Below are 24,548 nucleotides of genomic sequence, written 5' to 3'. Positions count from 1 at the left end.
AAGTCCTGGCCAAGACCAGAGTGTATCGAGACCGAGACAAGACCTAAGGAATCCATTGGCACCATGTCATGCTAACATGATTGGAAAGGAGGCTAAATAACGCTCCAAAGTTGCGCTAAATTTTAACGAGGAAAAACTGGCATGGCCATTTTCAAAGGGGTCCCTTGACCTCTGACCTCAAGATATGTGGATGAAAATGGGTTCTTTGTGTACCCACGAGTCTCCCCTTTACAGACATGCCCACTTTATGATAATCACATTCAGTATTTTTTTCATGCAGTATAAATGGGTTACTTTCTCATATTCTAAAAATCGGGTATTTGAATATTTCTGCAAACTGGGGTACCTAAACAGTCTTGGAATTGCATAAACTGGGTATCAATGTAAAGCTGAGACTCTTGTGGATCCGATGAGCCCAACTGTATTCATGTGTGATGATGTTAGTCCCCATAGTAGCCATTTCATTTCAGTGAGACCATTTTTTAAAATTTGACCTCACTGTATAAAATGACCTGGGGTGACCTCTAGGATAATCACAGCCTTGTGAAACTTTACAGCCACAAACTAGAGACATAGAGCATTCAGAGGATGGATGGCTTTCCTAGCTAGATTGACAATTAGGGGACTTCTGAGCAGTCTCCAGAACAGAAGCGCTCGCCATCCAATCGCCGAAAAATGCAATGCTTGCAGAAATCTAAAAATATCAAATGTTTTTGATACCAAATCACAGCATGGCTTCTTCTGTGGTTGTTCCTCAAGGTCTTGGTGTCTTAATGTGGTATTCCGGAGGGATTATTGAACATTTTAATCAATTCTCCAGTGGTATAAAATGGTTACATTTAGCACCAAATCTATGTAACAAATGGTATCAACCCCAAAATTGCTGCAACAACTCACGAGACATAATAGAGCATGGGGATGGGCATCATATACTTTGATCATAATGTTCTAAACCCTTATACACTTTCACAATTCATTTGAAATAATTAATTAATTAATTAATTTGTGTTTATTTCTGATTTATGACTAGAACAACATGACACACAGTGCTGAGCAGCATCTCAAATTAATCTTCAGGTTCCCAGCTTTCAGATGATGTACACTTCTATGTGACGTCTACTGTTGACCTGCTATCTCCACCTAAAGACCCCCTTTACCCCCCTAAAAAAGACTAAAACGGGTCTATTGTGGGTCTCAGAGGGTTTTTAAAGGTGTTTTTAATTCTTACCAAGTGACGATTGCTGCATCTGAACACTGAAAGTTTTCAGTTCTCATCCGGAGTTAAAGTTTGCATCTCGATGTATCATTTTACTGGCTGTCGTAAAAGCTATTATTAAGTCTGTTTAAAGGGCCCTAAGAAGTTTGATAAAGTCTCTTCCCTCAGCCCAGTTTAAATCAGAAAGCATTAACAGCCTGCGATCGGCCGGGCTCGGTGCAGTACAGTCCATATCAGGTGTGAGTCATCAACGTCTTTATTGCTTATCTCAACACTTTCACATCTTTTGTGAACGAGGCAGTTACGTTCCTTTTTTTCTTCTTTCAAATGTGATTTTAATGGAGCAGCAAGTCGCCGAGATTCTCTGCTGTTTTTTTCTCTCTTTATTTTGCATTTGCAAGTTTCACTCTGTGGCCTAAATCTTAATTGCCCGTCTCGCTGCCGTGTGAAAGTTGCACAAACGCAGAAGTGACAATCAATCTCGCTTACGAGGCGTTGTCATCAGCGAGGCGCGATGAGGATGATCTCTGCCTTCTCCGGCTGAGAGAGGTGAATCCGCTCTGCCTGACGAGTAATTACGGCTAATTTCCTAATTACCTCGGTACCGAGCGCCTCTGTAGCGTTCATTAAAAGCCATAATTGCATTGGGTTGACATGCTCTTTTATCCACTTTGGCTTCTTTTCTGGCGGTTTAGTTGTGAGCTAGCGTGCCGCCCCTGCCTGTCTGAGTCGATAAAGGTTGATTGAAGCCTCTGCGCGGGGAGTGTGTTGAACACGGCTTCCGACGGCATCGTGATGTCGAGTCTGTGTGTGTGTGTGTGTGTGTGTGTGTGTGTGTATCTTTACGTGTGTGCTGTATGTAGAGCTTTCTTGGCCCAGTACATGCGGAAATAATTTAAATACAATTCGGGAGACTTTTACAGAACAGATGGCACTATTTTGTTTCTCCAAGTGATACAAATCAATAAAAAAAATCCTGTAAAAAAAGAAACCTTGCATTATGTTACTGCCACTCTCCTGCTCCTTCACACCTTCTCAACTTTGTCTGTTTTCCTGTCTTTACCTCTCTTTCCTCTCCCGTCCCTCTGTTTTCCTCTCTCCCTTCTCTTCCATTGATTCGGCTCTTCTTTGTCTCGGAGAGCTGGCCTCCAAGTTGTCAGCTGCGTCAGGATTAAAAGCTATTAGTTCTGCATCATTGCCACTACAAGTGTGCTCCTGAGATTGATAGAGTGCCTCTCTTCTTCCAGTTAGGGGGAGAAATGGGAGGAAAACAAGCCCGGGGGGGGGGGATTTTTACCTCACATATCTGACAACGGTCACCTACAGGCACTCTGGCCCTGGACTTTCCCTCAGTTTGTTTTAGATGTGTGAATTGGCTTTCACTCAGTTGTGTTTATAGCTGTATAAATCCATATCAGCCCACAGTATATTTTAAAAGAAAGACTACATTTCCATGCAGGCCTTTAATGAATTGAAAACCCAATATGAAGGAAAATAAGTTTTATCTGGTCACAGACTCTCAGCTTCTGACTGGCTGCTTTCATCTCCTTTAGTTTGCAAAACTCTCATCATCATAATGGAGCAGAGATCTGTCTAATTTCCGTTCCCCCATAGTGGGCATTATTCCGATCCACACATATTCAGTTGGACTAAAACCACATTAGTGTTTAGTTTTCCTCCTCTGTGCTGAGTGTTTTTTACATTGCAGTAACACTGTCACCAAAATAGCCACCTTTGCTAATTTCATGTACCAAGCTGGATTTTTTGTTTTGTATTATTATTGTCAGCAAAAAATTGCCTCCATGTCGTCGTCGGCTGCCTCGTAATTTATTTCTTTTGTCCGGTGACAAGTCTCCCAGATGAGGTGAGAGGGAGCACATGGGAGCTGTTGTTGACTCAGCCGAAAGGAGAAACCCGATTTGGTTTTGAGAGGAAGGAGGGTTGAAGAGTGCAGCTCTCACATGATTCATATCCAAACCTACTGTCTCTGTAAACAAGGAGGCCAATACAGTTCTCCAGACCGTGCTCACATTTTAACAATTTATTTTTGTCCGCATAGAGAACAATGATACAAGGACACAAATATTAAAGGTGCCGCAGAAAACATTCACAAAATCATGGACCAGTGACGTACACTAGGTCTTCACAATAGAAAACATGGTAGGCCTTCTCAGTTCTCAGAGATATAAGTAGCAGCGTCTTCAGCAGCGGTTTACCCCCCTTTTTTGCGCATCCCAAATTCTAACTCCGGGGTCTGAAAAGTGAAGCCAATGCTGAAGTGCCTTAAACTCGCATTCTTTCTGACAGCCAGCAGGGGGCGACTCCTCTGGTTGCAAAAAGAAGTCTGATTGTATAGAAGTCTATGAGAAAATTAGTCTACTTCTCACTTGATTTTATTACCTCAGTAAACATTGTAAACATGAGTTTATGGTCTCAATCACTAGTTTCAAATCTTCTTCAATACAGCATGATGTTCATTTAGTAAATTATGGTCCCATTTAGAGTCAAATAGCCCATAAAGCAGGGGATGCTTTAGGGCGGGGCTACCTTGTGATTGACAGGTCGCTACCACGGCGTTGTCCGGTCTGGGAGTTTAACCCTTTCACGTTGTGTTTTCAGTTCATGAAAGTTAATTATAACATTTCGGTCATTGTACTTGGCTCCACCCTCTCTTGTCGCTTGTGGTTGCAAATAACCAAGATGGCGACGGCCAAAATTTCGAACTCCTGGCTTCAAAACGGCAGTCCCCAAACCACGTCACGGTGACTACGTCCACATCTAGTATACAGTCTACGGGTAGGACCAGCCTGTGAGTGTGTCCTAGGCTGCCAAATATGAAGACAAGTAGTCTGCACCTATAACCGGCTCTAAGATGGTATTTAGGAGTGGTTGGTGTTTATTGACCTTGGTCATAAAGGCTTCCTCTAAACTAGAGTCAAAGGTGCAGGCCACCTCTAATAATAAACACTTTTTGGGTCTTTTCATTGACAGCTACAACATCTAGTCCCCTATTATGTCGTGCCGCGCTACGTACATTCCTTTGTAAACATAACAGCCTTTCAAGCCATGTTTCCATTCACATGTTTGCATGCTTATTTTGAAGTACAGCATTACAAAAGCTGTATGGAAACGCCAAAATTCGATAAAAAGTCCTCAATTGCCAAAAAAAAAAAAAATGGACGCTTGCTTGAGATGGTTTTTGCCTTCGTGAAAAAAGAGTTGACGCACTAAGTAGGTTATGGAAACGCTTTTGCCGCATAAATTCTGACGTAGCAAACATTTAACTCACATGACCGATCAGCCGTTTCTGCTGTCGCCGTCTTCTCGGATATTCCCATAACGGGCGAATGCTCGTTTTTTGTTTCCAGACAACGTGAAACATGGCCAATGACTGACTGACTGACTGACATGACAGAACAGTTAAGACTTGCCCAATTGAAACAAAGTCCCGAAGACATCTCTATTATTCTCTCGTAGATGGTTGGATGGCCAAGTCGACTGGTTTTGTTTCCCGGTTTGCATCCTCTACTTCTTCTTCTCCTCTGTTTACTGGCGGATTACAGCCATGCGTAGCCTATAGCCAACTTCTGACCAAACTACGCTGTAGCAGAGTTTATTAGTTTCAAAACAGTTGATGGAAACACGCATTTGCATTTCTTTTTTTGGCGGCATTTAAAAAATTTTGCTTAAAATTTACTTGACAATTGAATGGAAACACAGCTACTGTGGTAGGAAACCAGATAGAAAGGTTGAGTCTGGTGGGATGGACTCGTAGTTCACACACACATGCATATGACAATGACATGGTAAGCACGGCAAGCAAACTAATTTAAATTCTTGTGTCTCCTTTAAGGTAGGTAAGTACTGTAAAGATAACTGTAAATATTTGAACTGTAAATTTGATTCCCAGTTTGGTTTTACTGCCTTGTTCCTCAACACAGCAGCTTATTTTGCTCATTAAAACCCTGAGACGTGTTCTGCCTCCCGCCTCTCTCTCGGCTGCATGTCAAGAGTTGCCGTGTAGTCAAACAAATCCAGGGGTTTATTGTACTGTCACATTCTAACACGCCCCTCATATTTCATTTGCAGGCAATTGTCGGCTACTTTGACATTTTCTTTGACAAAGGCTGCGGCAACAAGGTAAGCAGCAGCGGCCAACAGCCAAGCCATTTAACGGAAACTCAATTATGTTCACGCTTTAGCGTGTTCCTCCTCCCCGAGGCCTTTCGCTGGCAATCGACGGGCGTCCTAGCCGACTGCTGATATAAGCACTTACCCAGCAGAGCCGGCCAGTTGGAACCGCCGGTGCCAAGCTCTGTGAGCAGCACAGATACGCCTTGTGATTGCACTTCCTATTGTACCTGAGACTCAAACTGCATGCTATGGATGATCCAGTAAAGGACCATTTCCACTAGGAGCTAAGGCTGGAACATTGTAACATGTTTGCTTCATGAATACAGTGCAGTTAGGTTTTATTTATAATGCTATATGGTTTAGTGTGAGAGTGGATTGACTGTAACATAAAACCATGACATAGAAGATCGGTTCAAAGGGTTTGTGCAGCTTTATTTTAATCTGAACAAGACTCCTACAGGACCTCCAGTAAAGTTTATCTTACTTCTGTTTGAGTCTCAACTTTTAAATATTATTGCTCTTTTTCGTAACTATTGTGCAGATAGACTCCTTTTAAACGACATGAATGTGAATAGCATGGTTTCCCATATAGACTCAAATTAAAGGAATAGTTCAGGTGTTTTGAAGTGGGGTTGTATGATGTACTTATCCATAGTCAGTGTATCACCTACAGTAGATGACGGTCAGCACGCCCCCCAGTTTGGAGAAACAGACAGGAGTACCAGCACTGGAGCAAAGCGATGTGCTGCTGTGGGCGGGGGGCAGCAGCAATTATAGACACCTAGAAAAAAATGAATATCAGTTTATGTGTACGTTATATTTCGAATATTTTCGCCGGTTTACCTTGCCGTGAGACAGCTATACAGTCTACGTTTCCAGTGGGCAACTGAAGTTGTTGTCTATGCTCTTGCCAAAGCAACCAGACTCTTTAACACGAACACACTGACCGATCGAGGCGGCGGTAGACCAGCAACCCCTGTGTTCTGCGAGGTAAAAATGACTGTTTTTGTCAATGGAGTCTGGTGGCTCCGAAGAGAGCATGGATGGATATAACGACTTTAATTCCCCATCAGAAAAGGCTGTCTGACGCAAGATAAAGTGGTGAAAATATTCTAAATGTAGCGTACACTTAAACAAATATTGATGTTTTGCCGCTGCCCCCCATCCACAGCAGAACATCGCTTTGCTCCCGTGCTGGTACTCCTGTCTGTTTATCCAAACTGGGGGCGTGTCGACCGCCATCTACTGTGGGTAATACACTGACTATGGTATAAGTACCTCATACAACCCCACTTCAAAAGACCCAAACTATCCCTTTAAGTCTCATTGCTTTTGTCTTTTTTATAGATTTTCATCGAAACATACCCAGAATTTCTTTTAATAATAGTAAATCGCATATATAAACCGATTTCAAGAAGTTGTTTTTGAAAAATGCTGCAACCCAACAAGTTATAGGAGCACTGGTTTGAGATGTTGTGATTGTGATGCCCTTATTTAATTATTTTTTCTTTTCACGTATTATCACACCAGGTGATGTTCTCCACGGGTCCTCAGGTCACAAAGACGCACTGGAAACAGACCGTCTTCCTACTGGACAGGCCTGTCCCTGTCCAAGCAGGTCAGTAGTAGATTTTGTCAGCTCTCATGTACATATTCCCTATCAGGCCACAAAGAGTTTACACGTGTGGTTAAGTTCCATTCAGGTTTGCTTTTCTTCTGTGGTTTTATTTTCCCTCTCCCGGACCTCGGCGGTGCGTCATAGCGAGTCGCGGCAGGTAATCTGTCTGTGGTGGAGATGTAGTCAGGCTGGTTGACACCCGTTATCTGTCAAACCGCAGAGACAGCGAGGGATCAAAACAAATCACACCCAGCCATCGAAGACAGCATGTAAAACTTAATCTGATAGCCAGGTTGCAGGCCTCTGAATCAAGACACGCTACGACAGGAGCGCTTTGTAACTGACCGGTGAAATATTTATACAAACGCTGTATCAGCAGATTAAACTGTTTTTAACTGGTGCAGCTTACTGGGAGGCGTAGCTGTATGGATTACATTTTTTTTAATACATATATATATATATAGTGTCAAATCACAACAGAAGTTATCTCGAGACGCTTTTTATATAGAGCAGGTCTAGACCGCACTCTATAGTTTAGAGACCCAACAAGAGATCCCCCATGAGCATTGCATTGTTATGGTAATGCCCTGTGGCCAGGAAAAACTCCCCTTTAGTGGGTAGAAACCTCGAGGAGAACCGGGCTCTGGGTGGGCGGACATCTGCCTCGACCGGTTGGGTTTTGAGATGGAGACAGAGACAGAGACAGAAACAGAGGGAGGGGGTGGGAGAGGGAGAGGAGGAGAGATGCACAGCAACCACAATAATAGCAAAGCAGCTGTAAGAACTAATACAAATAGGACTTATAACAAAAATCAGTAGCAGTGGATATAAAAGAATGATAATACAACTATCAGAATTAATAGCTGTAATAATAATAGAAATATAACTAATACTAGTGATAATAAAAGGGCTGATAATAATGATGGTAGCAGTGGGTGTCAAGCAGGCAGCAGACGCAACCACGATCCAGGTGTAACCCCGATCCAGGTGTAACCCCGATCCAGGTGTAACCCCGATCCATGGATACCTGCGAGACGAGAAAGCACAAAGACTCCGGGGAAAGAAATCAAGTTAGTAACTTGAATGAATGGGACATGAATATATACAGAAGGAGAGAGAGAAAGGAGCTCAGTGTATCATAGGAAGTCCCCCGGCAGTCTAGGTCTATAGCAGCAGAACTAGGGGCTGGTCCAAGGCAGCCTGAGCCAGCCTTGGGCCAGCCCTAACTATAAGCGTTATCAAAGAGGAAAGTCTTCAGCCTCCTCTTAATTGTGGAGAGGGTGTCTGCCTCCCCGACTGAAACTGGGAGCTGGTTCCACAGAAGAAGAGCTTGATAGCTGAAGGGGACTGTTGGGGACTCTAGGAACCTCAAGTAACCCTGCTGCATTCTGGGAACGCAGTGTTCCAGTGGGGTAAGAGGGTACTATGAGCTCTTTAAGATATGATGGGGCCTGACCGTTTAGGGCTCTGTAGGGTTGGATGGATGTTCTCTGAAATAACTTTCTGCAGGTTCAAACATGCAATCCAGCAAACATGACAAGGCATCTTGTATCCCCTTTTGTTGTTGGTCTATAGTGAAAAATGTCACCAACCAGCCATGAAAGTGGTAACTTTAATAGAAAAATTAGACAGCTGTGGCATTGCCAACCTGACAGGTATAACCCAACAAATCCTCTAGCTTCTGGTGGCTAAAACATTAGATAGACACGACTATGTAACTTACATTACTGGGTCTTCTCAACTTGTGCTACTGTTGCAGTCCAATAAACAGAAGTAAAAACTAGGAGGCAAAATAAAAGCTCACCTCAGCATCTTTTCCTGCTTTTTCGTCTTAGAGACCTTTTCATCTCAGAGAGGCGACACTCTGTGTTGAAGAACATTGAGATTGCAGGAGGTTTTCTTCATCTGTTCAGCCGTAGTGTCGTGACTCATACTCACCACTCACCACAAATAAAATGGAAACATAAATGCACTACTTCATGTGAGCCAGAGCATTTATCCCAGAAAGGATCTCTTTAAGTGGTTTAGATCAGTACAATCAGTTAAAGCTTTAATTAACTTAATACAGGACAAATCTCTATTATTAATGATTCCGGTGTTCTGAAAAATGTATAATGATCACTTTTCAGTGTCCCCTCACACTGTTCAGTCATTATGGATGTTGTGTGAAAGACTGTGTGCATCACTGCTGTACGCTCTAGCCCTCTCTGTGCGTTATCATAATGGGAATCGCAGATACTGTCCGCCGATGTGGGGATGGATGAGCCTGTGGGCCAGCTGTCCAACTTGCAGACCAGATATTAGATGGAGTCTACTGTAATAAATGACCTGCGGAGGGACGGAAGGCGCTTGATGTCCGGCGGCTCTTATAGCCACGCTCAGCCAGGGGCGATAAGAACGTCAAAACCTCTGACGCTGCTCAAACGCTATCGCGGGCTCGGCGCTCCGCTGGGTCAGATAAACGCAAGCGGAGAGTCTGAGAGCTGAGGACGACAGTATGCTAACACAGTGCAGAAGTGGGGGGAAACCGCAGAGCGAAACGGAGACAAGTTTCATTTGATTATCTGGTGCAGAACGTCGGGCTCTGGTTCCCTGTTTGACTTATGCGGAGCGGAGAGAGACATAATGAATGCAGATGCTTCCTACAGGGCTCGAAGGGGCACTGAATGGTTTGATGAGAATGATGTGAATCATATGCTACGGCCTTCACAGTCACATCGCAAAGCAGTGGAACACAGCTGGACACTTGTGGGTGATTTTTGGACCACCATTTTGGACCGTAATAGACAGTCCTCTCTACCACCATCACCATAATACCAAATGAAGGACTGTCTTTTAGAAGAGTGGCGGTCATCCCTCTACTAGAGTTTCAGAGACTTGGAGAATCTATGACTCGGAGCATTTGCAGCATATGGTGGATCAATACCTTACTAAGACACTCAGGGTTGTCCTTTGATTTATCACCTATATATGTATATATACACACATATTCTTAAAGGTACAGCGTGTAACATCCGGCGGCATCTACCGGTGAGGTTGCAGGCTGCAACCTCTCCCTTGTGTCAAATTATTGATTTCTTCAGTAAGTAGCTGTGTAATAAGCGGGATAATGTACAGCTAGCGGGTCATTGTTGTGATGCGGAGGGGTCTTGCATCGCCCTGTCCGGGTTTATTTCACCACAATGACCGGCTCGCTGTACATTATCCCTTACTTGTTTCCCAGCGGCTGAGTGGAGTGACGGGGGTTAACTCCAGAGCGAGTAACGTTATGACTCCGGCCCGAGCAGGAAAAATTAACAGTGTCTGTTCTTGGCTACTGTAGAAACATGGTGGCCCGCTCCGTGAAGAGGACCCGCTCCCACATTGGTTCCTTTTTCTCTAAATGAGGAGTCGCCCCCTGCTGGCCATTAGAATGAATTGTCACGCCTGCTAGAAGTGCTCGGAGATGGATGCACAAAAAAGTTTGAGCGCTCTGAAGAAAGATGCTGGGTGCGTTGCTTTTTCTCTAGGCAGCCGCATAGCATTTCAAAACAATCGAAAAAAGACGCTAGCGCTGAGAAAAAATGCTATACGGACACCCAGCCTCTCTCTCTCTCTCTCTCTCTCTCTCTCTCTTTTTTAACTGTGTGCCTGATTTTACAGTCAGCAGAGCATCTGGGCTCTTGGGGTTACTTGGGGGCATAGTGACATGTCACAGCATTAGCCAAGACACACACACACACATGTAAACAAACACACACACACATGTTCACAGCCTGAGCTCAGAACCAGCCAGTTGCGATCCAGTCGAGTCTATAAGGATCCGTCAGTCTGCTTTAATACGTGAACCGAGCCAAGTATGAGGAACAAAAGTTTAAAGGAAGAACAAAATGAAAGGCGGAAGTAGTGTGTGTGTGTGTGTGTGTGTGTGTGTGTGTGTGTGTGTGTGTGTGTGTGTGTGTGTGTGTGTGTGTGTGTGTGTGTTAGTGTGAGTGTTAGTGTGAGTGTTAGTGTGAGTGAGGGAGTGAGCGGCAGGTTATTGATGTGCTCGCTCCACCCCGGCACCCTGACGGTCCCCAGCCTCCTCCAGGGGCCGTAAACCAGAAATTGAGTTTTTAACAGCATTCACCCGGCTGCCTGCTAGACTCCTATGGTGTACTTTACAACACACACACACACACACACACACATACACTGCTCCTTTACACACTCAAAATACACAAGAGTACTAGCTTACTTCTATACTAAACTCCCCTCTGGCTGTAAGAGAAAACTTCCTAAAGTCACCTTTAAGATGGCATAACTCTTAGACGGGCGGGCGGCCTCTCCTCCTGGTGTTGACTGAGAAGCTCCTTCAGCTCTGATCGGCTGCAGCGAGGGCCGGGCATAAACATCCAGCGGTTTGTTTTAATACCCGACTCTGTCTGCGGTGATTTATCACGGCGAGAGAGACTGAATCCTATTTGATGTGTTTTGTACGAGTGCAGCAGTAATTAACTCTGAGGCTGCGCTTCTGTGGGAGGTGCCGGGCAGAAGAGGAGAGAAGGCACGCAGCAGGCTGGAACAAAACATCCCCGCAAATCCTCCCGACTGGCAGCGTAATAAATTAAACAGCGAATCATTTGTCATGCTCCGGTGTGTTTGTGTTGCTCGAGTATTGAAGAGGAGGGTCCTTTTTTTCCACAGCGTTACCTCCTTAATGTAACCAGAAAAAGGAGGTCACAATTTTTATTTTTTTTGCAAGAAAGTCCTGGAGGTGAGGCGGTGGCCTGGTTACCTGCGCCATGGGCGTTTGTTCTTATCAGGACTTTCATTGGACATTGCTTTTGTTCCCACCCACTTTCATGAGTCACCCCTCCTGTCCCGAGTGGTGCTGTAGCTCCTCTAAATTCCCTCTTTACCCCCGCCCCGCCCTCACCTGTCCAGGCTCACTTACTCGCTCACCCCGTCCCCTCGTTTGAACTCCGAAGGTCCTTGAGTTGTCGGACAGCAGCGGTCGAGCCGACCTTCAGGGTTCTTCAGGGCTGTAATCCAGCACGCTGGTTTTGTGTCTGCACACTGGTGCGTGGGATATATACCGCCCATCAGCTCTGCTCCTTAGCTCTGCACTGAACAGGAAAAGGCCTGAGAAGTGAAAACGCATTAGATGAAGGTAGACTGGAGCAAGAGGGAGGATGTCAGAGAGATGCATCACTGCAGTGTCAGGGAGGGGTGCTGAAGTCAGTGCATCCCTGTGTCTCACCCAAATGCTTCTGGTGTTTCCATGACAGATCCCCCAAGAGCACTGTGGTTGAACTTTGTGTCTGAAGTCAACATTATCAGCTCTTTCATATTGCTAATTGACAGCAAAAATCTCTCCTTACACTCAGAGAGACAACGGAAGGATTTATTAAATGCACCATCAAACTAATGTAGCTCTGTGTCTTACACTCTTACCGCTGGACTTAGAGGGAGGCCGAGTAGTGCTAACTAGGGCTGATTAAAATATTTAATTGCGATTAATCGCATGATTGTCCATGATTAATCACGATTAATCGCAAATTAATTGCACGATTTTGCGTTAACGCGTTATTATCGCCTTCACTTTGTCAGCTCCAGTGCTAACCCATAGTAAATTAGCTTCACATGAAATTAACTAATTAATTTCCCCTTTCATAGGACATGAAGTTCAGGTTCTGAAAAGTGAAGTCAATGCAGAAGTGCTTTAAACTTGCATTCTTTCTAATGGCCAGCAGGGGGCGACTCCTCTGGTTGCAAAAAGAAGTCTGTGAGTCTATGAGAAAATGAGTCTACTTCTCACTTGATTTATTACCTCCGTAAACATTGTAAACATGAAATTATGGTCTCTATCGCTAGTTTCAAATCTTCTTCAAATCAGCATGATGTTCATTTAGTAAATTATGGTCCCATTTAGAGTCAAATAGACCATAAAGCATGGCATGCTTTAGGGCGGGGCTACCTTGTGATTGACAGGTCCCTACCACAGAGTTGTCCGGTCTGGGAGTTGTCCGTGTTTTTGTCTTAGAAATGTAACCCTTTTCACAGCGTGTTTTCAGTTCATCGAGGTTAATTGTTATATCTCGGTCATCTAAAAAATTAAAACAAATTTGGTTGTGCTTAGCTCCACCCTCTCGTGTAACTTCTGGTTGCAAAAAAACAAGATGGCGACGGCCAAAAAAATGCCGAACTCGAGGCTTCAAAACCATAGTCCACAAACCAATGGGTGACCACGTCCACTTCTTATATACAGTCAATGGGCAAAACTCAGTTTAAACCATAGACCGTATATAAAGATGGACGACGTGTCCCCACTTCCTCCCACTGTACAGAAGTGAAGCCAAAATATCCCGGATACGGGAGCTGCCATCTCCAGATTTTCACAGAAACCATCTTTGGGACAAATTTATTTGAGGTGTACTTTTAGTTTGGCCCATCCGCTAACATGGAGGGGGCGGGCTTTATGACCTATACTGCAGCCAGCCACCAGGGGGGCAATCTAGATGTTTTGGCTTCACTTTTGGGGAGCCGTCATGTCGTCCATCTTTATATACAGTCTATGATTTGAACCAATCCGCTCCGTTGAAGAGCATCATGGTATTTTTCTATGGATATCAGTAAAATCTTTAAAAGGAGAGCCTTAGTATCGAAGTACTTCAGTTCAGTCTCCTCTTGCCCTCACCGTGTATCACTGCGGACGCTGTAGGAGTGTGAGTTAAATGGTTAAAATGTAGATGACAACAGTTTAAATGAATCACTAACGCGAGTCGTGTATTTCCAGTGTAATTTCATGGAGAAAGGCTGCGTTGGGCCGTTTCTCTGGGCCCCGTTTGTGCTTAATGACACTGGCATGTTGATGTACGACATGGTGGTGAAAACCCGGCTCCATTCCCCGACTCATTTCCACACATGGTTAACTCTTTCTCCCAGCATCTGAGTGGCCAGTTTACTGAAGCCTCTTCCGTGGGGAGTTCAGTCTGAATGATTACAGCAGAGCTGCTGTTGTCGCACCGCAACCGAACAGACATTCGGTCGGTGGTTCTGTTTGTATGTTTCAACGCTTGCATGAGGGATTAGTCGGACAGTTTTTCTGCAAAGTTTTGAGGGTCTTTGGTCCCACACCTCTTTTTTTTTCAAAAGGTCAGGCAATTATTCCTTTAACCTTTATCAGCCTTTTGCCAACTTGAGTTTGACTTCAGCCGTCCGCTGCCTCCCATGAGCACCAGGGGCTCTGTCGCTGTCACCACATTATAGCTAGTGTGAAATTAAGGCTCATTGTGTCATTTCCTATCAAATAAATAAAAGCAAAGATAGTTTGTTTTTTTGGGGTATCTTTGACATCAGCTTTTATCCAGAGATCACCGGTGTTTAGCCACACAGGAAACACAAAGCAGGCATGTGTCAGTGACCTTTTCTGTTGCAGTGGGGTCGTCTCGCATCAATAGCGGCAACCGCTGACCCGGTTCATTAAGTTGATGATGGAATGGAGGACAGACAGCGTCTTTTACATTCTTCTTACTGGCTACATCTTTTACCAGCCTTGCAACATTAGTATCTGTTGGGTAAAGTAGTAAGCTGCTGGTCCAGGCAGTGTTTGGATAGTTATACAAGAAAAGCCAGAAATCTGACCGTTCTGTTTGATGAGGACTTAAAGGTCCCATATTGTAAAAAGTGAGATTTCATGTCTTTTATATTATAAAGCAGGTTTAAGTGCTATATAAATACTGTTAAACTATCAAAACGCTCAATATACGGAGAAATACACACAGCCCATATTCGGAAATTGTGTGTTTGAAACAAGCCGTCTGGATTTCTGTCCATTTGTGATGTCACAAATATACAATATTTAGACCATTACGTGGTTTTAAACGTAAATATTCAAAATGTGTCCCAGTTTATTTCCTGTTGCAGTGTACGTAAATAACATCGGCTCACAGGAAGTAAACATGGACCCAAACTGTTGCATAACAACGTAATTCCATTGAAATGCACTAAAACGGAGCGTTTCAGTCGAGGGTCAATACAGGTATATTCAGGCAGACAGTTTGAGGAAAATAAAGTTGTTTTTTTAACATTACAGCATGTAACATGTTCTAGTAGAAACACAAAATACAAGTATCAACCTGAAAATGAGCACGATATGGGACCTTTAACATAATAACACGTTAGACGGCGGCTGGTGGTACCACGGTTTTACACTCTGCGGCTCACGTTACAGCAGTTCCACAAGCATGAACTACGGTGGCCTTCAGGTAGCATAAATACGCAAAAGTCTCTCTCGAGAGTCAGTGTTTGGTTTGTTCGTTCTAGGCTACTGTAGAAACATGGTGGTGCAACATGACGGACTCCGTGAAGAGGACCCGCTCCCTATGTAGAAATGAAGGACTCATTCTAAGCTAACGAAAACACAACGATTCTTAGTTTCAGGTGATTATACACTAAAGAAAACATAGTTATGAATATTATATTCCATTTCTGATAATAGATCCCCTGAAATACTACACACTGGCCCTGCTGTACACTGCAAATGTCCCCCTGTGGGACTAATAAAGGAATATCTTATCTTATCTTTAAGACAACTAGCTTTTTTTGGCCAGTCTTGCTACTGTTCATCTTCTGAAAGCTTTTAAGATCAATTATATAAAAGGTATGAATGCTGTTGTAGTATATACTGTAAGTGATATTAACATGATTTGAATCAAGATTTATTTATTTTGATCTCTAAGTAAGTAGAAAGTTAAGTATTTAGGTTGAAAAGTTTCACAATACAAATAGCTCCAATGGCATCTAAGAGTACAAATAGTTGTAAGCGTTACGCTTAATCAGTGTTACGATTATGAGGGGGGTCCTTGGTCCATAAAGTTTGAGAAGCCCTGCTCTTAACAGCTCCACTGTCCAGATAGAGGACTAAAGGGGGTCATCCTGAAGCTTTGGAACAAGCTGGTATCCCCGTCCTCCTTAATATTTTCTGCCATTTCTTGAGATCCCGGTAGGATCGGAGAGTGTTTGTTGTTGTTTGCATGTTTGTGGGTAGGTTACTTGTTTGCTTTAAATGCTGTACAGCACTTTGTAACATTATCTTTAAAACCCAGATGTACTGATGTTCCTGTAGAGTTGAGTTTAGCTCTTGTTCATTTGTCACATCCTGCTTTCTGCTAAAGCACCCACGACGTGAACGCGGCGTCCGTCTGTCCTCTCTGCAGTGGACTGACAGACCCAGAGAGCGGCGCCAGCAGCAAAGACTCGGCGACAGCGGCGTTGGCATGGTAACGAGTGAGACGTGACAGCAGTGATGGCGAACGCCTCGAACGGAGGAAAAAAAAGCACCACAGTCATCACTTTCTCTCTCCTCGTCCTCCTCTCTCCTCGTCCTCCTCTAACCTCCAGCGATGAAGAGCGTAGAGGAGGGCGGGGGGGTGAGAGGATGCTTGTTTGCCGTGTGGATAAACATTCATTTACCTCCAGCAGTCAAACGTGAAGTTAATCAGAGTGATTACGCGTCATAATCATCAGCGTCTTCCCCCGGCCTCCCGGTCGCTCGTGCATCCTACTGTAAATGCACTTTCCTCCTCGCCGCCATCTGGAGATTTTCGGCGCGTCTGCACATACACTCGCGCACACAGTCTTGCTTATTAACATACATTAAACCACATTGCCTTTACACACACATCATCATTTCTATAAGCGCCAGCGTGTGTCTGCCTCGTACTGCAGAGGCCTGAGCTCAGCAGCTCTGCACCGCCGCAGGGCGTTTATGAGCAGTTATTCATTTTCTTTTATTACGAACACACTGATCGATGTTGTCTGCCTTTTGATGGTTTTAACTTTAAGAGCCCGATATAAAGGCGTAGTAGACGTTATGGTCGTGATATACCGAGGAGGGTTATCAGGTGGAAATCAAATGAAAAACAGTTTTATTTACTTGGAACTTTCTCTCAGGTCAACAAAAAGTAAATCCAGCCACTTGTTCTCAAACAACCTGTTGAGGAAAAATAGGGCACGGGAGCAAACATGAGTAACTTTATGCATAACATAATGTGCTATCCCAAAACAAATGGAACTGGTTACTGGTTAAGAAGAGGGGGAAAAAAACTTAATTTTATTGAATTTATAATTATAGCCACGTCAGTGAGCCACACTGTTGCACTGAGTGACATGTTCCTTCATTCACATGAACAAACACTAGTTTATTTTGACTCAGTCCCCAGCCCGTTTTCATTCCCAGGGCATCAAATACCAACGCTTTGTCACGGCAATCAGCGTTTGATACCGCCGCACAAGGCACCCTTTAGCGCCGGTATGCGACACACCAGCCTTTCCATTAACTACAATTTAAACCCATCCGCGGCTATAGTAAACGCTCAGGGAAAGTGCTGTGGTGACATAGTTTAAAGAGCGAAAGAGACACACTGGGACGGGAGATGGATGGGTCCAACAAACACAGGGCTTTCATCCAGGAGACCGCTGTTCGTGTCCCGCGAGTCATGTTTCACTTTAATTTTACAAACAGCTCATTCGTGTCCCATGTTCACAACGTCAAGTCACATTTTCACTGTAAAAACGTAGTCATTTGAAGCCCAACCATGTTTGTTTTTTTCCTAAACCTAACAAAGTGGTTTTGTTGCCAAAACCTAAGCAAGTGTTTTTGTTTAATTCGCAACATCAAGCAGGTGTTTGCATGCCAAGAGAAAAGTGACACTGAGGGGTCTGACAAAGCGTCAGTATGTGACGAGTTGGGATGAGAACGTGTTGCAATCTCACGTACCCCATCCTGCTGCCACAAATATTCACTAGAGCACCAAATATGTATTCATCCGCAGCTGAAAATAGACTGAATTGCACTTTGTAGATTGTCCCTGACAACCCGTCTCACAGACCAACGTTATGTGTCCAGCTTGGAGGACAGCTCGTTGTGATTAAAATGAGGTTGTAGCTCGTTGTCTACCTCACTACGGTTAGAAAGAGCCCTCGTTTGTGTTTTAACAACGTTTCAGTTATGAGTTATTGATCCGGGAAGTTTGAATCTGTCAATATCTTTCCAACTTTACCGAGGTACATCATCTAGGGGGGCTCTGTACATCAGCAATGCGTGGACTGTCAGGAATGATTGGAAGAAGAAGAGCTCTATGAAGTAACTCATTCCCTCCAGTTACTAACTTGGGAGAAAGACTTAATACAAATGTTCTCCTAGGGGGGCTCCGTAGTATTTCTATTTGAACATACGGTGAATGTTTTATTGTCAAGTGTCTTGAGAAACGTTGGTGTGAGAATGAACTTTAAATAACCTTTGACTTTAACAAGTTCTTGTCTGAAGTTTCTTTCGAGCCAAACCGAAATCCTGCTTCTAATTCAGCGAACATTTAGACACACGGCAGGGACGGCTGACCGTGTGCCAAAACTCCAACTCAACCCCGCAGCAGCTGCTTTCCATTTTTCATCCTCACACCTTCAAACAAAGAGGAGGAGGAGGAGGAGGAGGGGACTCTCCAGCGGAAAGGTTTCCTCTCTTCAACATTAAACTAACCGTGTACTGATATCAGTGTTTCTCTCTCTTCTTCAGGGGAGGAGCTCAAGGGAAAGATCACCGTGCGTAAAAACAAGAAGGACCCTCGCTCGCTGTTGGTCACCTTTGACCTCGGAGACAGGAAGCAGACTTACAGCCTCCAATAAAGTCAGCCATCGCAGCGGTGCAACATCCAGCAGATATAGCCCACATTTAAATCGACCATTCATGTATTCACATGTGGGAGCAGGATAGAATTAAACATTTGATTTTGATAATGTTAGGATTGTTTATGTGCCTTGTAATAAAAAAAAAACATAACATATGACTTTTCTCTTTGCGTGTTTTGTTAAGCATATGGGAACAGGTTTTGAGATGTCTGGGTTACATGTAAATTCTTGTTTCAAGGGCATGAAAATTACTTTATTTCAAAGTGAAGCAGGTCCCAGCAGCACATTGACATGCAGTCATAAAGATGAATTTTAACCTTAAATCTCTTTAGACCTGCAAATAACCCAAACTACATACACTTACTCAGTGGTTCAGACCACTCATCAGGCACCGTCACACACCTGTCTCTGTCTGATCAAAATATCCAACAAAATAAAAAAACACTCCAAGGAACTGGCTGCTGGTTCTCTGTTAAAGAGATTTTGCCAAGTATTTCTCTTAATTCCCCTCCATACCCTCCCCCTTATTGTCCTACTTTGAGCTGCATGAGATTTAAAGGGGACATCATCCATCTTCCCTGAATTTACTGGGACAATGTAAAATGAATTTGAAGCTTTAAAAAAGGCTGACTGAAGCCTCTTTACATACTTCATTGAGCAGCTCTGGTTACAATTAAAGATTTTTTCCTTCCTTCTCTGCCTGAGATGATGAATACAGGACTCTGGGAAAGTGTAGTGGTCTGTGAGGAGGAGCAGACCGTCTTATAGGTGATTTGACAGTCACCTCTTCTGATGTATTTCTACTGCTTCTGTGTCCTCTCATTATGTTAATACAGTCTGGTCTGACATTAAATAGGGGCGTATGCTCACATGAGCAGGGAAAGGAAATGTTGAAACTTGCAGGCTGTCAAAGTTAATGCCATAATAACGCGTTAACACAAAGTCGTTGGAATGCTACTGATTTCTTTAACGCGACTAGCAATTTTCAGGTTGTAGTTGCCTCAGTTTTACAGCTACAGAGGCTAGTAGGCATACGGAATCCATCGGTTCCAACCATGTCATGATAGCTTGACGCGTAGGAGGTTAAATAACGCTCCAAACTTACGCTTCTTTTTTGCGAGGAAAAACTTTCATGGCCATTTTCAAAGGGGTCCCTTGACCTCTGACCTCAAGATATGTGAATGAAAATGGGTTCTATGGGTACCCACGAGTCTCCCCTTTACAGACATGCTCACTTTATGATAATCACATGCAGTTTGGGGCAAGTCATAGTCAAGTCAGCACACTGACACACTGACAGCTGTTGTTGCCTGTTGGGCTGCAGTTTGCCATGTTATGATTTGAGCATATTTTTTATGCTAAATGCAGTACCTGTGAGGGTTTCTGGACAAAAGTTGTCATTGTTTTGTGTTGGTAATTGATTTCCAATAATAAATATATACATACATTTGCATAAAGCAGCATATTTGTCCACTCCCATGTTGATAAGAGTATTAAATGCTTGACAAATCTCCCTTCAAGGTACATTTTGAACGTATAAAAACAGTGCGATTAATTTGCGATTAATTGCAATTAAATATTTAAATGATTGACCGCCCTAATTGAGACTGTTGATTTTGTGGTGCTTGAAGCTCTTAAAAGTGCTTTAAAATGCCATATATTTAATAGTGCCTCAAGGCTTATTCATAAGGAAATGTATTGTTTATTATCATGTAAAAAGGCAGAATATTTGCAATGCTTTGTTTAACTTTGCTTCTAGTTTCCCCAAAACAGATACTTTAAAAAATATATATATTATTATTATTATCACATATTTTTACTTTGTTTTTAGATGAGTAACATTTATTTAGGGAATTTCTTTGGGATGGAACATGTTGGCCTACTCTCTGAACATCCTTTTGAAAAAGTCACCTGAATTGATAAAAAGCAACGATCTTAGACACATCTGTTTCATATTCTTGTTTAAAACGAAACATCTGCATGAAAGGAACAGGCCCCGGTCAATAACAGTCAATACCAGTCATTATTAGTACAAATACAAGAGTGTTTCTGTCTGAGACAGTTGCACAAATCGCCCCAACTTAAATTGTAAAGTGTCGCCGACAGCCAGGAATGATGATGATGGTAGTGATGATGATGATGGTAGTGATGATGATGGTGGTGGTGATGATGATGCTGATGATGATGGTGATGGTGGTGATGATGATGGGAGCCGTGGGTCCCCTGGATGACCTCCTCCGCTGAATCACTGCTTCCCAGGCGCTTCAGATGGATGCGGCTTCTTATCACTCAGGCGACAGCGGTGGGAGTGATCAATTAATTACACGAGCTCGTTGTAATTAACGAGCACGAGGAGGCGACGCAGAGAAACCCTCCTCCGCGTGCCGGTTAGTTCAGCTCCTCCATCAGGACTTCTACAGTCTCGAAATGCAAAAAAAAACTAATGAATGAAAATGAAATGATGAATGATGAAGAAACCAGTAGAACCTCTTTAACAACATTTTATTCAACTGTAGTTGGACATTTCCCGCTATAGAGAACATCTGTCCAACATCTGTCTGAGGGTTCCTGCAGATACACGTGCTCTTTATTTTTGCTGCACGTGTGCGTAAAGCTCTGCAAACCGCTATTTCTGTAAACATTTAAAATCCTCATGTAACTGGATGTGTTGGCCTGTGTGTGTGTGTGTGCGTGTGCGTGTGTGTGTGTGTGTGTGTGTGTGTGTGTGTGCGCGCGCGCGCATTCCTGGCAGGCCGCGTGCTCAGCGGACTCTGGAAGACGAGCAGAAATCAATTACAATTATTCTCTGTTGACAATGTAATTAAAGTGAAGGTGGCGGCTAATACAGCCGCTGCTCCTCTTATCTGGAGAGGACGGAGATTTACAAGCGGAGGGAGGCAGCGTGCACGGAGCGCGAGCACCGGGCCCGAGCTGGCTGGCGGGACTCTGCAGGCTGCCGGTCCCCCAGGTACCGGTCCCCCCGGTGCGGTGGGTGTAACCACGGTGATCCCAGCAGGGACAGCCTGCCTCAAACCTCAGCAGCTGTCGTGAAAGCAGCGCAGGTTAACAACAGGACGTCCAGTAAACAACTCAGAACAATGCAAATGAGGATTTAGACTTTTTATTTTTTATTTTAATTTTGTTAAATTTTATATTAGTTTATTAAAGATAAATATATGTATTTTTTAGAATATATTTTATATATATATTTTTAGAATGAAAGGCTGTATTGTTCGTCTTTAATGTGAGGTATTTCTCCTGCCATGTAGGCTACTGTAGTTCAGCGGTTCTCAACCTGGGGATCGGGACCCCCCAACGGGGGTTGCGAGATCATTTCTGGGACTGCCAAATAGTTGTGGAGAAAAAATTATAAAATAAAAAAAAACGTATTAAAAATAAAATAACATATTTCAGACTGGGGAACGGTCGAGACTAGAAAAATAGCTTATGGATGAACACAGATCAGCGGCGTAAAAGTAGCCTAATTATTTAGTGAATGAATATGAAAACATCAACTAAGTAGTGGTTATATATATATATATGTATATATATATATACATATATATATATATATTATGAAAATGTAGACATTCCACCAGGCAATGGGTATTTATTATTAGCCAATTATTATTATTATTATTAGTAGTAGTAGTAGTAGTAGGCTATTATTGTTGTTGTAATTATTATTATTATTATCATAAGGCTATTATTATTATTATTATTATTATTATTATTATTATAGGCCTGTCTTTATTGCCTGTAATAATAGCTAGCTAAACAACGTGGTTGCTAAGCAACTATCTGGTTCTGGTCGTTAACACGTTTATAATTGGACTGTCAGGTCTGGCTCAGCCAATCAGAGGAGAGGAGGCGCCCGGAGCTGTTTCGCTTTATTAAGCACAAATATTTCAGTTGCAGCAAAGTGTCAAGAATTAAACATTTTATAGGCGACCAAATCAATTTCCCTCCTGTGTGGTGGCCTGTGTGCGTGTGTGTATGTGTGTGTGTGTGTGTGTGTGTGTGTGTGTTTTGTCCTGCAGCTCCACCACCTCTCACTGTGTGATGGTTTCTGTATTGAGGCCTAAACTGTTTATAATGAACGTTTTATAAAGTTATTCTTAATTAGTTGATGAGACAAACTAGGTCGCTTGTGTGTTTTTTAGTTGTTGGATAAATCCCCACACGCAGGACTTCCATGTGCATTATCCGTTCACAGGGAGCCTGTGAGGAAGGGATGCGCAATGCAGTGTTCTGGTGTTCTAGAATCTCCATGGCACATTCTCTCCTCTGTCACCGCTCCAGTCCTCCGGCCTCCAGCCAACCGCTCCGGTTCCTCCTCACACACGTGCTTTAAGAAAAAAAGAGGCCTCGTTTCTTGTGTAAGACTTTAACAAATGAGTAGCTTCATAAAGACCTCGCCCACTTTTTTTTCTTTTTTTTTTAACTTGATCAATGCTCCTATCGGTGACGCACGAAGGAACGTATAGAGCCGGGAGCGCGCCGTGCGTAAAACCCGCCAAGTGGAAACAAACTATTTATAGTTCAGACCATTTATAGCACATAGTCTTAAACCGTCAATTGTACTTCAACTTAAATATATGTATTTATATATATGGTGTGTTATGTATGCATAATGATATATCTATAAAGAATTCCAGCTGTTTTTGATATATTACAACTTAAATAAACACGTCTCCAACTAACGCGCTCTTTTGATTTCATAGTTTCTGCATTTGTTCAGGCCTAAATGTTGATGACATAAAAGAACCGAGTAGTTTTCTATGAAACAAATCATCTTGTGCACTGAAAACGCCTCTGTCCCCTGAGTGGCTACTGTAATAGTAACTGTAGCAGAGAAACCCGACTCAGCAGCACAGTGAGAACAGTATTTAGACTCTCTGCTGCTGCATTAGATCTTTCTCCAGTAAAAAGACTAAACCTGGAAATCTTTATCCCACACGAGCTGCTGCTTGTGCTCGTGTGGGATGATGCGTCCGTGTACGTGTGTAAGCATCCCACACATCCCTGGAGACAAGTGTATTAATGAGCTTTGGAAAGAGTCCCTCCAGCGCTCACACGTGCCGTGCGTAACCACAATACGCACACCAAATTCACGCACGCACGCGCACCCCCGTCTTCTTGGCTCCGGTTGTCCCTTTAAAAATCCGAATCCAAGGCCAATGATTTATCAAACTCCTATTATCAAGAAAATGTCACTCGAAGGGCACCTTGCTGCGCACTGACGCAAACTCCGCTCTTTTCCCGCCGAGCCACAGAGAAGAGCTGTGCACTTGGTGCTTTAGCGCGGATACAAGCAGTCCGCTTCAGTCCGCTTCCATCCTCTCCTCGTCTCTTTTTACAGCTGTTCCAGCCTGCCAGCAGACCTCTGCAAAAAACATGGTAAGTGTCCCAAAAGACTTTTCTACACTTTTCCACCTGCACTTTCATCTGTTTAAAGAACTTTTATTTTCAGCTGTTTTAATTTTAATTTGACACTTTTTTTTCTTTTTAAAGCAGTTTGGCACGTTGCGGTTCTCGCGCTGTCCGTGGTGCTGACAGACATGCAGCTGCGGCTCCACGTTCAAAACTTTTTTCCACTTCATCCTGTCACCAAACAGACTGGGATTCATCTTGTAAACGAATGTAATGTGGCTTTTTAAAGGTTTACATTTTATTTTAGTCCACTTTTCCTATTTATTTTTTTTATTTACTTGTTTTCTATTTAAAGAGAAGCTATTACAACCAGGTGCATTTATTTCTCTTTAACACAACTAAGCATTAATCAATCAACAGATTTTTATTTATTTTTTTAAATACAACCCTCACACACACACACACACACACACACATACACACCTTTTTTTAGATACTGGAGGCTGATCCGGTTAGTCTCCCCCCCAGTCAAAGCTAAATGTTCAGGGAGTCATTTGT

The 24,548-nt window shown here is 43.2% G+C and overlaps 3 protein-coding genes across 4 annotated transcripts in view; 2 read left to right on the top strand and 1 right to left on the bottom strand.

Annotated features, from left to right (window-relative positions):
• Positions 1-18,775, top strand: part of prmt3 (protein arginine methyltransferase 3) — an 81,241-nt gene extending 62,466 nt beyond the window's left edge. The window contains exons 14-16 of the mRNA XM_074623054.1: positions 5,306-5,356; positions 6,881-6,968; positions 18,505-18,775. Of these exons, the coding sequence (XP_074479155.1) occupies positions 5,306-5,356; positions 6,881-6,968; positions 18,505-18,614 (249 nt within the window). The 3' untranslated portion in view covers positions 18,615-18,775. The remainder of the gene's footprint in view (positions 1-5,305; positions 5,357-6,880; positions 6,969-18,504) is intronic.
• The window catches only part of ubap1lb (ubiquitin associated protein 1-like b), a 424,774-nt gene that overhangs the window by 256,676 nt on the left and 143,550 nt on the right, over positions 1-24,548 (bottom strand). The window lies entirely within an intron of this gene.
• The window catches only part of slc6a5 (solute carrier family 6 member 5), a 29,136-nt gene continuing 28,097 nt past the window's right edge, over positions 23,510-24,548 (top strand). The window contains exon 1 of the mRNA XM_074622861.1: positions 23,510-24,017. Coding sequence (XP_074478962.1) covers positions 24,015-24,017 — 3 coding nt within the window. The 5' untranslated portion in view covers positions 23,510-24,014. The remainder of the gene's footprint in view (positions 24,018-24,548) is intronic.

The sequence above is a fragment of the Sebastes fasciatus genome, chromosome 2, assembly GCF_043250625.1.
Source record: "Sebastes fasciatus isolate fSebFas1 chromosome 2, fSebFas1.pri, whole genome shotgun sequence".
Classification (NCBI taxonomy): Eukaryota; Metazoa; Chordata; class Actinopteri; order Perciformes; family Sebastidae; genus Sebastes; species Sebastes fasciatus.
Note: the sequence above shows the minus strand (reverse complement) of the source record. Positions and strands in the feature narration are given on the sequence as shown.